Source organism: Triticum dicoccoides, chromosome 7B (assembly GCF_002162155.2).
Source record: "Triticum dicoccoides isolate Atlit2015 ecotype Zavitan chromosome 7B, WEW_v2.0, whole genome shotgun sequence".
Classification (NCBI taxonomy): Eukaryota; Viridiplantae; Streptophyta; class Magnoliopsida; order Poales; family Poaceae; genus Triticum; species Triticum dicoccoides.
In genome coordinates, this window is record NC_041393.1 from 515,714,814 (window position 1) to 515,736,564 (window position 21,751).

Genomic DNA, 21,751 nt, shown 5'->3' on the forward strand with positions numbered 1-21,751 from the left:
ATTGATGCCTTGGAATGTGCCGGTCTCTTCGAGCTCGCCATCAGGGATCTGGAGTTTCCGGAGTACCATGGAGGAGATCAGGTTCAAGCCGGCCCCGCCGTCTACTAGCATCTTAGTGACCTTGAGGTTGCGGATTGTTGGTGAAACCAACATCGGCAAGCACCCGACCGCAGTTATGCGATCAGGGTGGTCCTCAATATCAAAGATGATAGGCGTGCTGGACCATTTCAGAGGCCTGCGTGACTCGACGGGTGGTTCTGCCGCATTAACTTCCCGCACCCACTGCTTGAGCTCGCGGTGTGAAGTATGCAGAGAAGCACCGCCATCAACGCACAGGACCTCTGTGGCTTTCTGGAACTCCTGCTCATCGGTCTCATCATCATCCATATCTTCATCGTCGTCGTCATCTTCATCCTTGTCGCGGCCACGGGGAGGTCTGTCTCCTTGCCGCTGCTTAGCCTTGCCGCGGCGCCCTCCTCGGCCGGGACGTTTCTTGCCGGCTCCTCCAGCACCTTCCTGGGCTTTCTCCTTGTCGCGTCGCTCGTATTCAGCCTTTTGCTGCTCGACAAGCTGCTCGACCTTCTTGCAGCTCTGGAGGTCATGGCCCTTGGTGCGGTGGATCTTGCAGTACTGCTTGTTGGTGCCGTCCTGCTTGTCAACGACCGCCACAGCCTCCTTGCCGGAGCCACCAGCTTTGTCTTTCTTGGCGCCACCTCCATTGCCGGACTGCTCAACGACTAGCACATCTTTGCCTTTCTTTTTCCTGTTGTTCCGCCGCCGGTTTTTCTTTGCTGGGGCAGTCTCCTCACTATCAGATCCTCCTGCTCCTATATTCTCTCCGGGGAGCTTCCTCCCTTCCTCAGCACGTGCACACTTGTCGGCCAGGGCATATAGCTCACTGACGTCTCTGATCTTGCACATCGCCATATCCTCGCGCATCCGGCGGTTTCGCACATTCTGATGGAATGCGCTGATTACCGCGGCAGGGTGGACATCTGGGATGTTGTGCTGTACACGGCTGAATCTCTGAATGTACTTGCGCAGGGGTTCTCCTTCCTTCTGGGCGAGTAGATGAAGGTCACTCTCTTGGCCATGAGGCTTGTGGCCGCTCGTAAAGGCGCCGACAAACTGATGGCACAGGTCTGCCCAGGAGGATATGGAGTTGTCCGGCAAGTGCATGAGCCAGGATCTGACATTGGGCCTGAGCACTAGCGGGAAGTAGTTGGCCAGGATCTTGTCTTCCCGCCCCCCGGCAGCTTGCACCGCGATGGTGTAGATGCTGAGGAACTCCGACGGATGCGACTTGCCGTCGTACTTCTCTGGTACATCTGGTTTGAAATTCTTCGTGCTGGGCCACTGGACTTGCCGCAGCTCACGAGTGAACGCAGGGCAACCTACCGCGTACGGCAAGTCGCCTGGTTCCCCTGGCGCATGCATGTCGACAGAGGGCCCAGCGCGCTGGTCTGATTGACGCCGCGCTTCTCTTCGGCGCTCGATGCGAGTACGAGCGTCTTCTTGCTGTCGTTCGTGAAGAACTTGGCGTTGATCACGACGAGCTCGTGGATCTGATGATGCGGTGGAGTCGCTGTCGAGGTGGATCCGGCGAGTCGGCGATCTTGGCCTTCGGGGTGGAGAGTGCATGGTGGTTGCACCCCCACCGGTTTCGTCGCCACCGGCTCGTGCCTAGCAGTCCTGCCGCGGCAGCGATGTACTCGGCTGCCGCGGAGTGTCGCCGTTGGCGAAGCCGATGAGACTCTGAATGGTGGCCCTCCATCCGTCGATCTTGTCTTCCGTTGGAGGGTAATCCAGGAGCAGTTGAGCTCGCGCCAAAGCTTCTACTGGAGTGGTGGGCGGCAGTGGCGAACGGTGTGAGGAGCGGGATATGCTCGGACTTCTAACTATGTTAGAAGGAGCAGTATCCCGTCCAGGCGACCGTGTCTCGCTCGTGCCAGCATGTTGACGTGCATGCTGGTCTTGAGCACCCCGAGATCCACCAGCTCGATCTTGGCCCAACAAACGTATGGCACTGCGAGTACCATGACGATGTCGGTCCTGCGCCTCCTGAGATGGGCGCGGTATATGTACGGACGCCGAGGTTTGTGCGGCCTTGTCCTTGGACCTGGCAGCACCGTGAGCTCCCTCGTCGATGTCCGTTCTTCCGTCGGCGTCTGCCCCACCACTTGTTTGCTCCGGTGGTGGTGGGATCGACGTGGACGGAACTGCTGCCGCCGAAGTCTTCTTCTTCGATGGCATGTCGATGAAGAAGATGAAGATCTAGCTCGTGTGAACGCCGGATCAGGTTCACACAACCTCGATGACCCCTACCTGGCGCGCCAAAGATGTCGGGGAAGCTGATCCATGAACACCTATGGGGACCGGTGGACCGAGCCCCTTTTCGGTTCGGTGGGGGGCGGAGGTCGCACGAAGAGCGGATCGAGGTGAAGCACACGAGCAGTTTTTACCCAGCTTCGGAGCTCTCCGGAGAGATAATACTCCTACTGTTGCTTGTCTAATTGTATTGTGTTCTTGCTCGAGAGCGCTGAGTGCTATAGTACACGCGAGCTGCTAACGAGACCGAGCGTGAGTGTTTTCCAGTTTCCAACCCCCCTCTACGTTGCGCATGGGCCTCCTTTTATATGCTCAAGGGGTCACCGACAGGTGGCAACGCAGACAAGGGTAAAAATGGAAAAGTGTTGCGGTTGGTACAACTACCTGTACAGTGTATCCTACCTAACCCTGACGGCAGGGGACAAAGGCATTAAATGCCCGTCTACGTCGCCCAAACAGTGCAAAAAGGGACCGTTAGGGACGCCACCGCTCGCCACGATGGCAGTCTTGTCAGCGTCGCTTGCCACCTCGCACCGCCGGCTGCACAGCCTCTTGCCACGCGCGCCTGGAAAGGCCCCAAGGGCGACACGTTGGTGGATGTGCTGGAGCGCGGGTACAGAGTGGTAGCCTGCCGCGGCAAGCACCTTGCCGCGGCCGTTGTCTTGTCGCGTCCGGAAGCTTGTCGCTCACCGGGCCTTGCCGGGACGCGTGGCGCGTCGCGGCAAGTTCCTTGAGATGCCTTGGTTGGCCTTCCCGGCAAGCTCCTCTTGCCGGGGCCTTGTCTCCTTGGCTTGAATACTTTGTTCTTGAATGGCTCCAAAGGATCCACGGAGGGCCTTGGCGGTCACCCGGCAAGCCTTGCCGTGGGGTGCTGCAACTGCCCGTGCACAAGTTCGGGATACTAGGGTACCCCTACTCTAGTACACCGACAATCATCTTTCAACTTAGCTTTCTCTAGGAACGCATTAAAATTCACGGGAATGGTAGCTCGGGCCATTGATCTACAACATAGGTATTCAAAACTATAATACTAAGTTCATGATAAATTAAGTTCAATTGATCAAATTACTAATGAACTCCCACTTAAATAAACATACCTCAAGTTATCTAAGTGATACGTGATCCAAATCAACTAACCCATGTCCGATCATCACGTGAGATGGGGTAGTCATCAATGGTGAACATCTCTATGTTGATCATATATATCTACTATACGACTCACGTTCAACCTTTCGGTCTCTAGTGTTCCGAGACCATGTTTGTACATGCTAGGCTCGTCAAGTTTAACCCAAGTATTCTACCTGTGCAAAACTATCTTACACCTGATGTATGTGAACATAGAGTCTATCACACCCGGTCATCACGAGGTGCTTCAAAACGACGAACTTTAGCAATTGTGCATACTCGGGGAGAACACTTTTATCTTGAAATTTAGTGAAGGGGTCATCTTATAATGCTACCGTCATTCTAAGAAAAATAAGATGCATGAAAGATAAACATCACATGCAATCAAAATATATGACATGATATGGCCATCATCATCTTGTGCTTTTGATCTCCACCAAAGCATCGTCATGATCTCCATCATCACCGGCTCGTCACCTTGATCTCCATCATTGTGTCGTGGTTGTCTTGCCAACTATTGCTTCTACAACTATCGCTAACGCATAGTGATAAAGTAAAGCAATTACATGGCGTTTGCATTTCATACAATAAAGACAAACCATAAGGCTCCTGCCGATTGACGATAAATTACAAAACATGATCATCTCATACAATAACGTATATCACATCATGTCTTGACCATATCACATCACAACATGCCCTGGAAAAACAAGTTAGACGTCCTCTACTTTGTTGTTGCAAGTTTTACGTGGATGCTACAGGCTTCTAGCAAGAACCATTCTTACTTACACAAAAACCACAACGGTGATGCATCGAGTTTGTTGTTTTAACCTTCTTCAAGGACCGACTATAGTCAAATTCGATTCAACTCAAGTAGGAGAAACAGACACCCGCCAGCCACCTTTATGCAAAACTAGTTGCATGTATGTCGGTGGAACCGGTCTCATGTATGTGGACATGTAAGGTTGGTCCGGGCCGCTTCATCTCACAATACCACCGAATAAAAATAAGACATTGGTGGTAATTCAGCAGTATGACTATCACCACCCACAACTCTTTGTGTTCTACTCATGCATATCATCTACGCATAGACCTGGCTCGGATGCCACTGCAGGGAAACTTGCATGGAAAACAAAAATTGCCTACGCACACGCAAGATCTATCCATGGAGATGCATAGTAGTGAGAGGGGAGAACATATTCACACCCTTGAAGATCGCTAAGCGGAAGCGTTTATCAATGCGGTTGATGTAGTCGTACATCTTCACGATCCGTCCCAATCAAGTACCGAACGTACGGCACCTCCGTGTTCAGCACATGTTCTGCTCGATGACGTGCTCGCCTTCTCGATCCAGCAAGAGAGGCGAAATAGTAGATGAGTTCCGGCAGCACGACAGTGTGGCGACGATGGTGGTGAAGAAAAATCTCTGCAGGGCTTCGCCAACCACTATGGAAACTATGACGGAGGATAAACTAGAGGGTCGGGGTTGTTGGCACACGGCTTGGTGAATCCTGACGTGTCTTGGGTGCTAGCCCTGCCCCTCTCATTGCTATATGTTGAGCCCTGGGGTCGAAACTTGGAGTAAAAGTCTCCTCATGGTCATTTTTGCCTGAAAGACAAGAGTCCTTCTCGGACTCCAGGGCCAGACGCCAGGGTTCTCGGCGTCTGGGCCCATACGCCAGGATTCCCGGCGTCTGGGCCCAGATGCCAGGGACCCTGACGTCTGGCCTCTAGTCTCCACAAAACTTCCTTTTGCACTTTCCAAAAACCTCGTGGTCTTTACCCCTTGGCCCAAATAAAGTGTTCTCGCACCAGACATTTCTAGAAACATCCGAAACCCCTTCCAGTGAATTCCGGAGACCAAACACTATTATCTCATATATCAATCTTTACCTTTGGGATTCTGGAGCTCCTCATCATGTTCGTGATCTCATCCGAGACTTCGAACAACATTCGTTCACCAACATACATAACTCATATAATACTATATCGTCAACGAACGTTAAGCGTGCGGACCCTACGGGTTCGAGAACTATGTAGACATGACTGAGACACCTCTCCGGTTAATAACCAATAGCAGAACCTGGATGCCCATATTGGTTCCTACATATTCTACGAAGATCTTTATCGGTCGAACCTTATGACAACATACGTAATTCCCTTTGTCTGTTGATATGTTACTTGCCCAAGATTCGATCGTCGGTATCTTCATACCTAGTTCAATTTTTTTATCGGCAAGTCTCTTTACTCGTTCTGTAATACATCATCTCGTAACTAACTCCTTAGTCATTTGCTTGCAAGGCTTCTTATGATGTGTAGTACCGAGAGGGCCCAGAGATACCTCTCCAATACTCGGAGTGACAAACCCTAATCTCGATCTATGCCAACTCAACAAACACCTTTGGAGATACCTGTAGACCATCTTTATGATCACCCAGTTATGCTGTGACGTTTGATAGAACACAAGGTATTCCTCCGGTATCTGAGAGTTGCATAATCTCATCGTCGAAGGAATATGTATTTGACATGAAGAAAGCAATATCAATAAACTGAACGATCATTATGCTAGCTAACGGATGGGTCTTGTCCATCACATCATTCTCCTAATGATGTGACCCCGTTATCAAATGACAACACATGTCTATGGTTAGGAAACCTTAAACATCTTTCATCAATGAGCTAGTCTAGTAGATGCTTACTAGGGACATGGTATTTATTTATGTATTCACACATTTATTTAAGTTTCCGATCAATACAATTCTAGCATGAATAATAAACCTTCATCATGAATAAGGAAATATAAAATAACAACTTTATTATTGCCTCTAGGGCATATTTCCTTCATGTTTCTCTTGTTGTGTTTTGACCTTCCTAATGGTAATTGGCGGTAGTACCGCTGGCTACCATAGTAGTATCGCTTGTGCGGTACTTTCATTGGTGTGTCGCGGTTACTATCGGGAGGGTCTCTGTTACCCTTCAGGAATCCACGATAGTACCGCTTGCTCCTAGAGGTAGTACCTCTTGTGCGGTACTTCCCCTGGAGTACCGTACGCACTATCGTTGAGGTCTCTGTAACCCACCGGCTAATTCATGGTAGTACCGCTTATCTAAGGCGGTAGTACCGCTCTGGCGGTACTGTCGTGCCAGTTTCGCGCCCTTAGTGGGTCTTGGTGACTACCCTATACTTAGCGATAGTATCGCTCCCCCGAGCGGTAGTACCGCTTAAGGCAGTTCCAGAACATAACGGTTGGATTTCTCTTCCCACTATATAAGGGGTCTTCTTCCCCATTGCCTCGAACGACTTTAAGCAAGCTTTCTCCTCCATTGTTACATCCAAAAGCTTTGCTTTCTCTCTATTCCTCCAATGATTATTGCATCTTTTTGAGGAAAAAGAGAGAAGAGATCTAGATCTACATTCTCCACCAATCCATCCATCCTCTTAGTGAGGGGAACCTTGTGGATCTAGATCTTGGAGTTCTTTTTTGTTCTCCTTGATCTTCCTCTCATATTCCTCCATATCTTTCCTTGCTTTGGTGGGATTTGAGAGCGTGGGAGCACTTCGTGTGTTCTTGCCATTGCATTTTTTGCATCAGTTTGACTTGTCCATAGTGATCCATGGAAGAGAAAGTTGAGAAGCTTATTACTCTTGGTTGTCTGGACACCCTAGAGCTTGTGCCTCTTGGGTGATTGGGTGCCCTAGACGGTTGGTGGTGTCGTGGAACTCAATCTTTGTGGCGTAAAGCTTCGGGGTCTCCAATTAAGTTGTGGAGATTGCCCCGAGCAATTTGTGCGGGTTCATTGACCGCCCTCAAGGGCCCTTAGTGGAGTCATCGCACCTTGTATTGTGGAAGGGCGTGAGGAGAATATGTTGTCCCTAGTGGCATTTTGGGAAGCATTGTGCCTCCACACCGCCCTAACAGAGATTAACATCTGCAAGGTTGTGAACTTCGAGATACATCGTCGTCTCCGCGTGCGTCGGTTATCTCTTACCCGAGCCTTTTACTTGTGCACTTACTTTGTGATAGCCTTAGTAGTTCATATTATACATTTGCTACCACATAGTTGTTTATCTTGCTTAGCATAAGTTGTTGGTGCACATATTTGAGCCTAGTATATTTAGGCTTTGTGCTTGACAAATTAAATGCTACTTTTATTCCACATTTATTCAAGCCTTAACCGTAATTGTTTTTAAACCACCTACTCATACCCCTCTCTAGGCGACATCCATGTCCTTTCAAAAACAAAAGATCTTTTTTGACCTTGCGGCCATTTCATCAAGCATGTCAGAGCGCGCTTCAGGTCTCGTCCAAATCTAGATCAGGGTCAGACGCCAAAGATGGAAGGCGTGGTGGCACGGCTACAATAAGTCGTGTAGTAGCTGTCCGCACCATGAGAAGACGAGGGGTAGCTTTCCGGTGACCACATCCTTCTTCTTCTTCGTGGTGACCGTCGTGCTGTCTATCGCCTTGGTCGACGAGTCACTGTCCTTTTGCCGCCCAGCTTGGACAAAGACGATAGGGTGGTGCCGGCAGAGCGAGCGGCGAGCACTGTCGACGACCGAGATGGCTCAGTGAGGTTCTTGCCTTGGCACCACTACTTTGCTTCTTGTGGCGCTGAAATCACTATCGACTGTGTGTCTCTGACGCGGGTGAGGGTGGTTGGGGTGCGGCGAGGGAGGGATTTCCATTCCATCGGTCATCGAGGTCGGGGGTGACCGACAGAGAGGGTAACGGGGCCGGGGTCGCGTGAAAAAGTTGCGGGTGAGTGGGAAGCTGCACAGCTGGGTCTAAACTTTAGAGAGAATGGCAGGCTAAATTTGAGTAAGTGGTGGCCATTGTTATTTTTGGAATGGGGGTGGTCATATTTTATGGATTAATGATTTTGAGGGATCTACTAGCTGATGCTTAATTCCTTAAAACTAAAATGTTTTTCTCAAATATGACTTTTGAGGACTCTGCTAGAGATGCTCTAAGTTATTTTCATTTATTCTTCATGTACAGATGTACCATAAACATTAATAGAAAAAAAATACATGGAGTACAAGTGTGCTGTTTTTTGTCAGAAATGGAAAATAAATAAAAGGGAAATCCCTTCCCAACAATTGTCCAGCTACACACATTAAAACACCACATGTGTCCAGTTCCGTGCCTCTTTCCCACGACGTGCACCTGGCTCCTCATTTTGTTGATCCAAGCGCGATATCTTTATTTAATATTTTTGTGAAAAATATATTTGTTCTTGTCTTTTTAGGACGGAAAATGTATCTTTGAGATAGATGGTGATGCAAAGTTGCATGCACGGGTTGTACTGTCTCCACCCGCAGGCCGCAGTGTTCATACTATACTCTCTTCATTTTAAAATATAGCGTGCCTACGTTTTTCTTCATTTTAAAATATAGCGTGCCTACGTTTTTTAGGTCTAATTTTGATCATAAATTTAACCAACAAGACTGATTGGGATGGAAGAAAAAATTATATAATTAAAATTCACTGGTATAATTTTTGCTCCCGCCGCAGTTGGTCTCCTTGATTAAATATATGGTCAAAATTAAAATAAGGAAATAAAGGAAGCACTATATTTTAAAACGGGGAGTAGTACGTACTGCATAATATAAATAGACACGTAGGCAAGGGCGCGCCACACGTCGAACACACGAGCGCGTGTACTCGTGGCCGCATGCAACGGGTCTAGGGCCAGAAATTTTACCAGTGCGAGGTCTACCCACAAAAAGCAACGCGCTGGTGAACCCTCCTGCGGTGTCACAGTTCCAAGGGCTACAAAATTTTTGGATCTCCTGATCCGTGAATGATGAACCTTTTTTAACACCATCCCTGAGGTTTTTAGAAATTGGTTAGGAAGTAAAAGAAAGCAAAACCCTTCAACCATACTACTCCCTATAAACTAATATAAGACGCCTTTACAATCTATAAACTAGATAATTATATGGACAGACATAAAAAAATCACACATAAATATAACTCAAGTGCCCTAGGACGATCTTATATCTCTACTTTCTACTCTGTGTAATGCACGTTTGGCACACAATTATCATGGTGCAACCAATTGGTGCCCCTAAGCACGCATCTGTATTTGGCTAGTTTCGTGCACGACAATGCCAATTGTGGTGCATACGCCATAATGGTGAAGTTGTTGGCGCCTTCTGCGATTGTCGGGACTCCCCTTGACCATAAACGTGTCGGCTCTAGGGCTTTTGCCCAGCTACTCTCACACTCGATTCCGTTTTGTCAATAGGAAAGTAGGCGCCATCCATCTAGTTGTCCATAGTGACGTTGAGCGCATTGCCTCTTGTGTTGTATTCCGAGATTTTCGGACTCCTAGTTTCTCATAGTTTCTCTTACATTGTTTTGCATATGACCCTAGTGGACCCCTTTTCACTGGTGGCGCATTCAAAAGTATCATAGTCAGTGAGTTGCTTGTCAATTGTGAGAACCGGCAAAAAGAAAAGAAAAGAAAAGGCCTGTCAAGTACTCCCTTCGTCCGAAAATACTTGTCATCAAAATGGACAAAAAAGGATGGATCTAAAATTAAAATACATCTAGATACATCCCCTTTTATTCATTTTGGTGACAAGTATTTCCTGACGGAGGAAGTATGAGATGTAGCCCCACAATCCCTACACTTGTTCGCATGCTTATTTGTTTCTCTTGTAAATGAAAAGACAAGCCCCGGATAGTAAGGAAAACAAATCGCATAGATACAAACGACCATCTTTCAGCGAAAATCTGAGGTGGTTCCTGCAAATTGTGCAAGATCAACAGTCCAACGCCGACAGTCACCTGATGACCCGAACACCACGGCGTCATTTTCCCCCCGTCCACACGCTTATATATTCTCTACCGTCGTCTTCCCGGAGGGCCGCGGATACACGGCGGTAACACCGGCGCTGACACACCCGAGCGATTCACCGTGGCATCAAGATCAGCTCAGCAGCTCCTACCCTACCTAGTACCCACCAACCACCGACGCAGCACCACTCCACTTCACTGCGCGAGCGCGCGTGCGGGGTGCCTCCGTCGTTCCGAGGAATTCAGGGGGATGGGGATGGAGTACGAGCCGGTGCCGCTGGCAGCGCCGGCGCCGAAGAAGCCGGCGGCGGGCGGGCGGGCGGCCCTGAAGCTGCTGCTGGCCCTGCTCCTCGTCGGCCTCGCGATGCGGCTGCTCGCCGACCGCTGCGCCTCCCGCCTCCTGCCGCCCACCGCCCCGACGGAGGAGGCCGCGGCGCTCGCCGTGACGGCGCCGCCGGCGCAGGAGGAGGCCGGCGGCGGGGACGGGGTGCCCGTAACTCCCAGCGGTGAGCACAGCTGGTTCTTGGGATGCTCTTCGTTCGTTGCCATTTTCTACTTTCCGTTTCTGCTCCCTGGAAAAAAAATGCTTTCCGCTTCTGTTTCGCTCTTCACTACCGACAGATGGATGGATGGGCAGCTACAGCTTTTAGTGGAGAATTAACATTGCTTCCAGTACAATTAATTCTGGGTTCAGCATGCATTGGCCACAATTTATACTCGGATATGCAGCAAAAAAGGGTCTTTTGTTGGTTACTGAAATCAGCAGTTGATTGAAGCTGGATAATAGGGGGGTATTTTCAGTTTTTCTATGTGTGGGAGAATATTGCCTCTTCCATTCAGGGATGATTTGAATCTCCAATGTATATGATTCACATATGAATTCTTGGTTAAGAAAAATGAAAAGAAAAGTATATCAGAAAAATAAACAGTAAAATTTTCTTGGTGAAATGATCTAAACTTTCCAAGCTCAGAAAGTTCTGCAGTATGGTTATCATGCTCAGAAATCTCAACTTAAAATATAGTTTATTGTTCCGTGGGGGGGCGTGTGGATCTCCTCTCGTTCCATGAGCTTATTATTCTGTTCTGTCTTTGACCCTAGATGCATGTTTTGCTACAGTAGGGCTTGATCTGCGGCATGTGGTACCTGCATTAAATTTTTGGGGGAGTGAAAGAAGATTGTGATTGATTCATTCATCCCTATCATTAGTTTACTGAAACAAACCGATGCGATTAGATATATAGATCCTCTGTGAACTGTCGGTGTTGCCTTCAGAAAAGTGTGGCAGTGGTACCACAGGGTACTACTACCAGTGACTTGATTGGTAATGGTGTTCTCTTTGTTTTTCATTGACAGGTGCAGGGAGGTGTGATCTCTTCCATGGGGAATGGGTCCATGATTCCTCTGGCCCAGCTTACACCAATGCAACCTGCCGGTTCATTGAGACTCCACAGAACTGTATGTCGAATGGAAGGCCTGACGATGGTTATCTGTACTGGAAATGGAAACCGTATGGCTGCGAGGTCCCGCCGTTTGAGGGCAAGACGTTTCTGGAGGACATGAGGGGCAAACACTGGGCACTAGTGGGCGATTCGATCCTCCGCAACCATGTCCAATCATTGCTTTGCCTTCTTTCCAAGGTAATTCCATGGGATTTTTATTCTTCGTATTGTGCGCCTTTAGTAAGAACAAAGGATTCATATCATACAAATTATCAACAGTTTAGTATTTGCACATGTAAAGCATTTGTTTAAGTAGGTGTTTCCTTGATGCACAATTTGATTTGGGCATGTATCAAGCTTTAGTAGCATGCATAACGAACTGTATCATTCCGACAACAAAAAACTAACCATATCAAAGCTTAAAGAGAACTAGAGAAGGATACAAAGTGGCCAAGAATGATGTGTTTATTTTGTCCTTGTTAATAAGATGAATGGGAAGGGGCTTCAGGCGACATATATACTACCCTCACAAAAAAAACATACTAAAGATCCTTTAGAGGTTTTTATCCCCCTCTGCATTTTTCGCTGTAACTTCAATGAGCTATTTGCGCACTGTGAATTTATCACCTTTTGATCAGACATTTGACCTTGTGTCTTTAGTTATGCCTATTCTTATACTCCCTTTGGTTACAAATATAAGATGTTCTAACTTTTTGCTAAATCGGATGTATATAGGCATGTTTTTTAGTGTGTTTGTTCACTCATTTCAGTCCGTATCTAGTATATATTGAAATATCCAAAACATCTTATATTCGTGAACGGAGGAAGTACTTGATAAGAATCTACTGATATATTTATCAAGTATACTTTAGGAGAATCTTTGATGAAATATGTTCTTGTTGAGGATGATGGATCAGCTAACGATGTGTCGTTTTAGTACCTAGCAAGAACTCTACTAGTTCCTGAAATCCATCTTGCCATTTCCCACATTCAGATTTGTGTGGTACAGTATTATATATGCAGATGCTATTAGTCGTGCTTGGCTGAATTTTGTAACAATGTAACAGGATTTATCAGAAGCCAAAAATCCTTCAACACGTAAATAAATAAATAATTCTGTTGCCTTGTTCAGGTTGAAGATCCTACAGAGGTGTATCATGACAAAACCTACCAGTCCCGGAGATGGCACTTCCCATCCTACAACTTCACGCTCTCCCTGGTGTGGGCGCCGTTCCTCGTCAAGGCGGAGATATTCGAGGACGAGAACGGATTCTCGTCGGCGGAGCCGCGGCTGACCTTCGACGTCCTCGACGCCAACTGGATAAGCCAATGGACCACCTTCGACTACGTGATCATCTCGACGGGGCAGTGGTTCTTCAAGAAGGCGGTGTACCTGGAGAAGGGGGCGGTGATCGGCTGCCACTTCTGCCAGGACAAGAGCCTGAGGGAGGTGAGCATCGACTACTCCTTCCGCAGGGCCCTCCGGGAGGCGTTCCGGTTCATCACTGCGTCAGCGCACCGGCCGGTAGTGTTCTACCGGACGTGGTCGCCGTCGCACTTCGAGGGCGGCGAGTGGTTCAGCGGCGGGCGGTGCGACCGAAAGGCCCCGTTCAAGCCGCGGGAGGCCGGTGACCGCGCGCTGGACAACCTCATGTGGCGGGTGGAGCGCGCGGAGTTCGCCAAGGCTGCGGCGGACGACGGTGGCAGCGGGGAGGGACGCCGCCTGAGGCTGCTGGACACGTTCGAGATGTCGCTGCAGCGGCCTGACGCCCACGCCGGGCCGTACCGGGTGTACCAGCCGTTCGCCAAGGGGGCCGACGCCGGCAAGGTGCAGAACGACTGCCTGCACTGGTGCCTGCCCGGTCCGATAGAGGCGTGGAACGACATCATCATGCAGATGCTGGCCGAGGACTGAGACCTCGCCGTCGTTCGGCATGATCGGGCGGGCGGGCCAACTGGTTTTTTGACATTGCGCGGGATGGGGGGTGTGTCTTCTTGCTGGCAGGGGTTCATGGTGCCCGGTTAGAGGCTTGAGTGATGTTACCAGGTGTACGTTGGGACTTGTGAAACTGTGTTGTCACCGGTCACACCTGGTTTGTGCTTGGACTTCAAAATGCCGGCCTTTCTATGGACATTTTGTAGCAGGCATACATATTAGAATAATGATGCAAGAAAGAAATCCTACACCTGAGTTACTTCCTCCAGTCCTTTTTAGTTTGCATATAAGTTTTATCCAAAGTCAAACTATCTCTACTTTGACCAATCATATTGGAAAAAGCATCAACAGTCTCAAAATATTGCTAGGCTATGAAATGTAGTTTCATAGGATATACATTTGGTATTGTAAATGTTGATATTTCTTAATATAAATTTGGTTAAACTTTGCAATGTTCGACAAAAATCTACTCTCTCCGTTCGGAATTACTCGTCCAATAAATGAATGTATCTAGATGTATTTTAGTTGTAGATACATCCATTTTTATTCATTTTTGTGACAAGTAGTCCCAAACGGAGGGAGTAATACACGCAGTAGAAAGGATCGGAGGGAGTACCTCTAAAGTCTAAATGTATAATGCAAAATGGGAACATTGGTCTTACCATTTGGGGTTGCCATAGAATTTCTCTCTTCGTTTTTTTGTTGATAAAAGGGATTTTCTTTCTCCCCAGTTACATTAGCGAAACCATATCAATCCTTACATGGGAGACAGAAAACAGCATGCCCGCGTGTGATTCTTCTGCCTATAGTATGATTACTTGTCACCAGATCACTTATCTTGCACTTTTTTTAACTCAAACTACACGCATATATATAATTTGGAAAATTCCAAAGAAACAAAACTTTCAAAAACATCAACTCTATTGCATGAAATCATCAACATCTCGGCATATTTACAAGATACTCCTGAGCTTTGACTACGACAACGCGCCATTATTTTGCTGACTTACTCAAAATAAACAACGGGGTACTACGAGCACATAGCTGGTCAGTTTGGAACACACAGAGTTTCTTTTCCAGCTAGCTTCTGCACAAGTGAAAAAAAAAGGATTGTCAGTAAAAAAACATCAATGAGATGTCAATAGAACGAAATTTCTAATGGGATTTTTATCAATCAATGAGTATATGAATAGAAGAAAAATGAAGTATGGCAATTGCAGTATGTGAGAAAATACAAAAGATAAATACATGATTAATCATGCCGTGGACCAATTTTGAACATCCTACAAAAATCGGACACATCCATGGGGAAAAACATAGCTGTGTGAAGACAGCAATTCAATATCTACATACCGAGAAGACTCCTTCACGCTCGGCCGCTGCAACGAGCGAAACCAATCCAGCGCAAGACTTCAGCCGACCAGATTTTCTATCAGGGCCCACCACATGAGACTTTTGTGCGCGCACACATGCGAAGGCTGGGAGTCGGCCCCACCCCAAATCAACACTAATCGCCCCCCCCCCCCCGATTTTCAGGGGGGGCCCGCTGCTAATTATTCCACCCCTAATTAATCCGTGTAACTAAGGCACTTTCCAAATTAGGCCTGTCCGAAAACGAGCGCTGCAACGCGCGCGCGCGAGATAGACACTCCCTCTACATACTCTTGCTGTCTATAGATATAGCTCATTTCCTTCTTTATGTTAAGGTCAAGCAGTCAGTGTTAAAGAACATATCTAAATTAAATAATTCCCAGTGTTTTTCTATGTCATAGCAAAGTCTTTTAGCTTTGACATAATTTGGTTTGTACCTTGGCTAATATACTGTTACCTCTTGAAGTGAAGTTCAGCAAAACTGGGGTAACTAGGTATAAGAGCTCCAAGCAAGGAGCTGACTTTTTTAATTTACTTGGTTACTAACTTACTAATGAAATATTTTTGCAGTTAACCACATGACTCACTTTTGGTATTAAGTCCGTATAATTGTAAATGTAGTAAGTAAATAACTTATTCTAGTGTCTAATGTATGTGCTCATTTTAGTTTTAAATTTTCACAGTTTAGAGTTTCTATATGCATTGATAAAATGACTGATTTCAAAATTTTGTAGACAGTTAGTTCGATAAGCAGCATAAGCGAATAGATAAGTAATTCACTCAGAAATTGATTCTCCTCTACCCGGGTTCAGTAATAAATAAAGTAATGTCTTGCATATATGTTTTATCTTGTTACCTCAATTAAACACTTAGCGCAATGAATTCATATTTTTTATTCATAACGAACAACAGAAACTATCCAGATTTGTTCTTGAGCGGCAAACCTAGTTAGCTGTTTTTCACTTCCTTCATTTCTTTATGCAAGACATCATGCATCACAAGATTCAAGTTTGACCAACAATTAGATCAATAAAATGTGGGTTATATGACAAAGAGATAATACCATTGGAAAAAGCTTTTCAGTACAAACCCAATGATATCATTTTCTTTGTCAAATAAACAACATTTTATTAATCTAATTGTCAGCCAAACTTGAACCCTGACATGCTAAATATCTCACAAAAAGAAAACCTACTGAGTGTTTTTCACTTGAAAACCTACTGCTTGTTATACATGGTGTATCTCTGTGTTCTTAAGCATTGGTATAATACTAACTGCACAAAGTATCATCTCCCATCTTCAGAGTTAATGACAATCTGGAAAGATGAGAGATAATATTTTGTAATGTTAGCCATGCATAAACTCAAATGGGAGCCTTGGCACAGTGGTAAAGCTGCTACCTTGTGACCATGAGTTCAAGTCCTGGAAACAGCCTCTTAAAGGAATGTAGGGGAAAGGCTGCATACAATAGACCCAAAGTGGTCGGACCCTGCGCAAGCGGGAGCTACATGCACCGGGCTGCCCTTTTTTAGCCATGCATAAACTCGTAAGGAAGAGAACAAAAAAAGTGAAGTGCTAGTGTGCACCTTTGTTGTTGTCCGATAATTATTATTTTTGCCTCAAATACTTCCACATAATAAACTACTCCCTCCATTCCAAATTACTCGTCATGGTTTTAGTTCAAATTTGAACTAAAACCACGACGAGTAATTTGGAACGGAGGGAGTAAAATGTTAAACTAAAACCACGACAAGTAATTTGGAACGGAGGGAGTAAAATGTTAAACTAAAACCACGACAAGTAATTTGGAACGGAGGGAGTAAAATGTTAACTACTACCTGTCCTGTGCTAGACAAAGTTATTAGAATTGCATCTCTGGCAATAAGTCTCACCTAGAATAAAAACATCACACCTTAATGAATTATTTTCTCATTCACACATTATGCGATAGTATATTACTAACCACACAAATTTGTCATAGTATGGATACCTGTGAGAATAACAGGAAAGCTAAGGTATGCAGTGCAGTATGTACTATGTTAGTCTCTTTCTAAAGAATAGAAACAAGGTATTTTTTTTCTCAGATAGATAGTACTTTGTGTACATATTGGTACACTAATGCTCAAGACCAGAAAAAAAAAACCATTGTACCCTCCATCCAAAATAAGTGTCTCAACTTTGTACTAGCTCTAGTACAAATTTGTACTAAGCTCAAGACACTTATTTTGGGACAGAGGGAGTACATGATTAACCAGAATATCTACTGAAAATAATAAACATTCTAGACAAAATATTAACTAGGTACATAACCAAGAGGTCATTAAATAATGTATCACAATTGCTTTGACTATACTAACCCCTCCAAACCTCACAGCACAACTCAAGATTCAATTACAGCACCTTCCATTCGAAGCTTTCAGATGCTCAAACTAACTGGAAGTTGAAATGATTTTTCATTTAATACTCAAAATAATTAAGTTCAAGAAACCGAGTTCATGGTTGAACATGAGGTACTGGCAGCTAAACATTCCGAAGGTACTTATCAAACAACTCCTGATGTGCATCATTCCAATCATGAACAACTCAATAAATTGGAAGCAATATTTACAATTAAATTAGCAGATTTAAATGCAAACATCATTAATCATGGTACGGACAAATTTTGACCATCCTACGCAGATCCCACACATCCATGGGGAAAAACGTAGCTGTGTGAAGACAACAGTTCAATATCTACATACTCTTGCTGTCTACAGATAGGTTGCTTCCTTTTTTATATCAAGGTCAAGCAGTTAATGTTAAAGAAAACATACCTAAATTAAAATAATTCCCAGTATTTTTGCATGTTATAGCAAAGTCTTTTCGCTTTGGCATAATTTGTTTGGTTAATTCCTTGGCTGATATAGTGTTACCTCTTGCAGTGTAGTTCAGAGAAACCAGGCAAACTAGGTATGAGAGCTCCGAGCAAGGAGCTGACCTTTTGAATTTACTTGGTTACTGACTTATAGAATGAAATATTTTTGCAGTTAACCACATGACTAACTTTTGGTATGAAGTCCGTGCAATTGTAAATGCAGCATGTAAATAACTTATTCTAGTGTCTAATTTATGTGCTCTGCTCATTTAGTGTTAAATTTTCATAGTTATAGAGTTTCTACATGTCCATTGATAAAATGACTGATTCAAATAGTGTAGACAGTTAGTTCAATAAGTAGCATAGGTGAATAGATAAGAAATAACTTCACTCAGAAATTGATTCTCCTCTACCTGGCTTCAAGTTAATAAACGAAGTAATGTCTTACATATATGTTTTATTATCTTGTTACCTCAACTTAACATTTAGAGCAATGAATTTATATTTTTTATGTGTAAAGAAAATGAATTAATATTTCTTATTAGTAATGAAAATAAGAAACTATCAGGATTTGTTTTTTAGCAGCAAACCTAGTTGGTTATTTTCCACTCCTTTCTTTATGCAAGATGTCATGCATCACAAGATTCAAGTTTGACCAACAATTAGATCAATAAAACGTGGGTTATATGACAAAGAGAAAATACCATTGGAAAACGCTTAAGTGCGAACCCAATGCTATAATTTTCTTTGTCAAATAAAGAACATTTCATTAATCTAATTGTCAGCCAAACTTGAATCATGAAATGCTAAATATCTCAGAAAAAGAAAACCGAGTGAGTGTTTTTCACTTGATATACAAATGTATTTCATAGCCTGTTATACCACGGTGTATCGTTTTGTTCTTACGCATTAGTATCTTACTAACCACACAAAGTATCATCTCTCATCTTCTGATTTAATGACAATTGGAAATATGACAGATAATATTTTGTGATGTTAACCATGCATAAACTCTTATTTTTTGTTTGTAAGGAACCAGAAAAATATCAGGATTTGTTTGAAAAACAACAAAACTAGTTAGTTGTTTTTCACTCCCTCCATTTCTTTATGCGGACGCCATGCATCACAAGATTTAAGTTTGACCAAAAACTAGATCAATAAAACATGGTTTACATGACAAAAAAGGTAATATCATTCGCAAACGCTTTTGTATGAACCCAATGATACCATTTCTCTGTTGAATAAACAACATTTCATTAATCTAATTGTCAGCCAAAATTAAATCCTGAAATACTAGACGTCTTACAAAATCAAATAGAGAGTGCTTTTAACTCAATTGTATCTCAAAGCTTGTTATACAATGGTGTATCTTTGTGTTCTTAAGCATTAGTATAATATACTACCTAGACAAAGTATCATTTCCCATCTTCAGATTTAATGACAATCTGGAAAGATGAGATAATATTTTGTGATGTTAGCCATGCAAAAACTCTAAGGAAGAGAACAAAAGGAAGTGAAGTGCTAGTGTGCACCTTTGTCGTTGTACTACAATTGTTTTCTTGCCTCGCATAGTTTCACATAATAAACTAAAATGTTAACTACTACTCCCTCTGTCCGAAAATATTTGTCATCAAAAAGAATAAAAAGGGATGTATCTAGATGTATTTTAGCTCTAGATGCATCCCTTTTCATCCATTTTGATGACAAGTATTTTCGGACGGAGGGAGTACCTGTCCTGTGCTAGACAATCTAGTGTATCTGATAGTTTTGTCAAGTTATTAGAATTCACTATTAGTTGAAATTGCTTCTCTGGCCATAAGTCTCACCAACAATAAAAACCTCATGCCATACTGAATTATTTTCACATTACATATACTAAAATGTTTTTCATCCTGGCCTTGCCTATGAGATGCATATTTGCAAATATTTAGCTGTGAGAATAACAGGAAAACTAAGGTACACAGTGCACTATGTACTACGTTAGGTTTCTTTCTCATTTGCTTCAGGATGATGAGATAGATAGTGCTTTGTGTAATTAGTGATACATTAATGCTCAAGAACAGAGAAAAACACCGTGGTATAACAAAGCTACATGATAAACCAGAATATCTACTGAAAATAATAAATGTTGTAGACAAAATCCTAACTAGGTATATAACCAAGAGGCCACATTAAACAATCTATCACTATTGCTTTGACTATACTCACACCTCCAAACCTCATGATTCAATTACAGCACCTCCCTTTGAAGCTTTCAGATGCTCAAATTAACTGGAAGTTCAAATGTATTTTAATTTAATACTCGAAATAATTAAGTTCAAGAATCGAAGTTGCTGGTTGAACGAGGTACTGGCAGCTAAATGTTCCAAACATACTTATCAAACAACTCCTGATGTTCGCCCTTCCAATCATCAACAACTCAATACATTGAAACAAATATTTCCAATTAAATTTGCGGATTCAAATAACCATTTCATTTAATATCACATTTGCATGTTTTATCAGATATCCTTTTCATCGCTTAAACTATTTGCTCAAATTATTCAATAAATAATACTTTAAATGTCTGAATAATGAGTTGTTTCTTTATGTTTAATCTGAAGAAAGGTTTTTTTTATGACATAATTTTCTAATTTTCAGTCAGACAAAAGCACAACATTATGCAATGCATAACTGCATGACTCAAGGAGGTATCAAGTACTTGAGCAGCAGGCCTACACTCTTCGCGTATCCATGTAAGCTTATTAAAATCTTAGCTGATAACAGGGTTTATAATCTCTACAGAAACAGAATTAATTCTAAACAAAATACTGAAGTTTCTGCAAATAGGATTCTTTTTTGAAGTTACACTGCTAGGTAAGAACTAGCACCCTACACTTCTCTTCTACGGTTTTACACAACCAAACACCCAAACCCTGCACAAATTTTGCTCTTTACCGGTTCAATCATGTCTCATTCCAGCGTTAACTTCGCATTCACAATATCTACCAGCAGTTAAGAGCTTAAACTTTTCTTTAAGAAAATCGAGGAGTCAATCAGACAAGTATCGTGAGATCTCACCGGTCACTTTTTATCCTCGTCCGCGCTGGCGCCGCTGGGGGGACGGGGATCGGCGCGGGAGGGAAGGGGGTTGGAACCCTTCACGAGCCAGCCGAGGGCGAAGAAGGCGCCGCCAGCGAGAATGGCGGTGCCCCAGGCTTGGGAGTACCACCGGCTGTACTGGCGCACCGCGAACCGCCACTGGTCCCGCAGCGTAGCCGCGTCGGGCAGCGCCGCGTCCGGAGGGTTAGGGTACCCTCCGCCCCCCGCGCCTCCGCCGAACCCGCGGATGCGGGGGACTCCCTCGGGCGGCGGTGGTTGGGGCGGCGCCGGAGGAGATGGCGACGGCGTGATGGGCTTCTCTTGGCTCGCCATTCCAAGAGGGATCTGTGTACGGTTTAGGACCCCGAGGCCTGGGTAAGGCGGCCGGCGGCGACGGTCTGCTTGTGTGACGGGGACAGGCGCAGCGGTGGCCGAGATCGTAGCCCGGAAGTGAACGGACGTGGCGGCGCCCCCCGAGTTCCGGCTAGAGAGGGAGGGCCGGAAGAGAACGGTGGAAGTGGAATAGTGGTAGAAGAGCAAACGGCAGGAGAGAGAGAAAGAGAGCGTGTGCGTGTGAGGCGTGGCTCATGGCGGGCAGTACTATGCGCCGGCGCACCGGCGGAACGTTTCGGCCGGTCCAACCAGAGCCACTCGATCTGGACATGCGTAACCGTCAGATCTGCCCCACATCTCCTATCGTCATCTTCCCCATGGGAAAAAAGAGGAGACACAAAAAGCAGACGCCACCGCCGCTCGCGGGATCCCGCACTCTGGCAATGCGCTTCTCTCGCTTGGACCACCGCTGCCCCT

General features: G+C 44.9%; 2 protein-coding genes across 2 annotated transcripts; one reads left to right on the forward strand and one right to left on the reverse strand.

The window, feature by feature from the left end:
* Positions 1-10,276: 10,276 nt before the first annotated feature.
* Positions 10,277-13,962, forward strand: LOC119340047 (protein trichome birefringence-like 23). The gene is made up of 3 exons (XM_037611959.1): positions 10,277-10,765; positions 11,614-11,897; positions 12,832-13,962. Exons 1-3 carry the CDS (start codon positions 10,510-10,512, stop codon positions 13,612-13,614), a joined length of 1,323 nt encoding a protein of 440 aa, XP_037467856.1. The 5' UTR covers positions 10,277-10,509; the 3' UTR covers positions 13,615-13,962.
* A 517-nt stretch (positions 13,963-14,479) lies between these two features.
* Positions 14,480-21,513, reverse strand: LOC119341352 (T-cell leukemia homeobox protein 3). The gene is made up of 2 exons (XM_037613231.1): positions 20,921-21,513; positions 14,480-14,722 (listed from the first exon to the last, which is right to left on the reverse strand). The coding sequence occupies exon 1, from the start codon at positions 21,272-21,274 to the stop codon at positions 20,924-20,926; it is 351 nt and encodes a 116-aa protein (XP_037469128.1). The 5' UTR covers positions 21,275-21,513; the 3' UTR covers positions 14,480-14,722; positions 20,921-20,923.
* Positions 21,514-21,751: the final 238 nt, after the last annotated feature.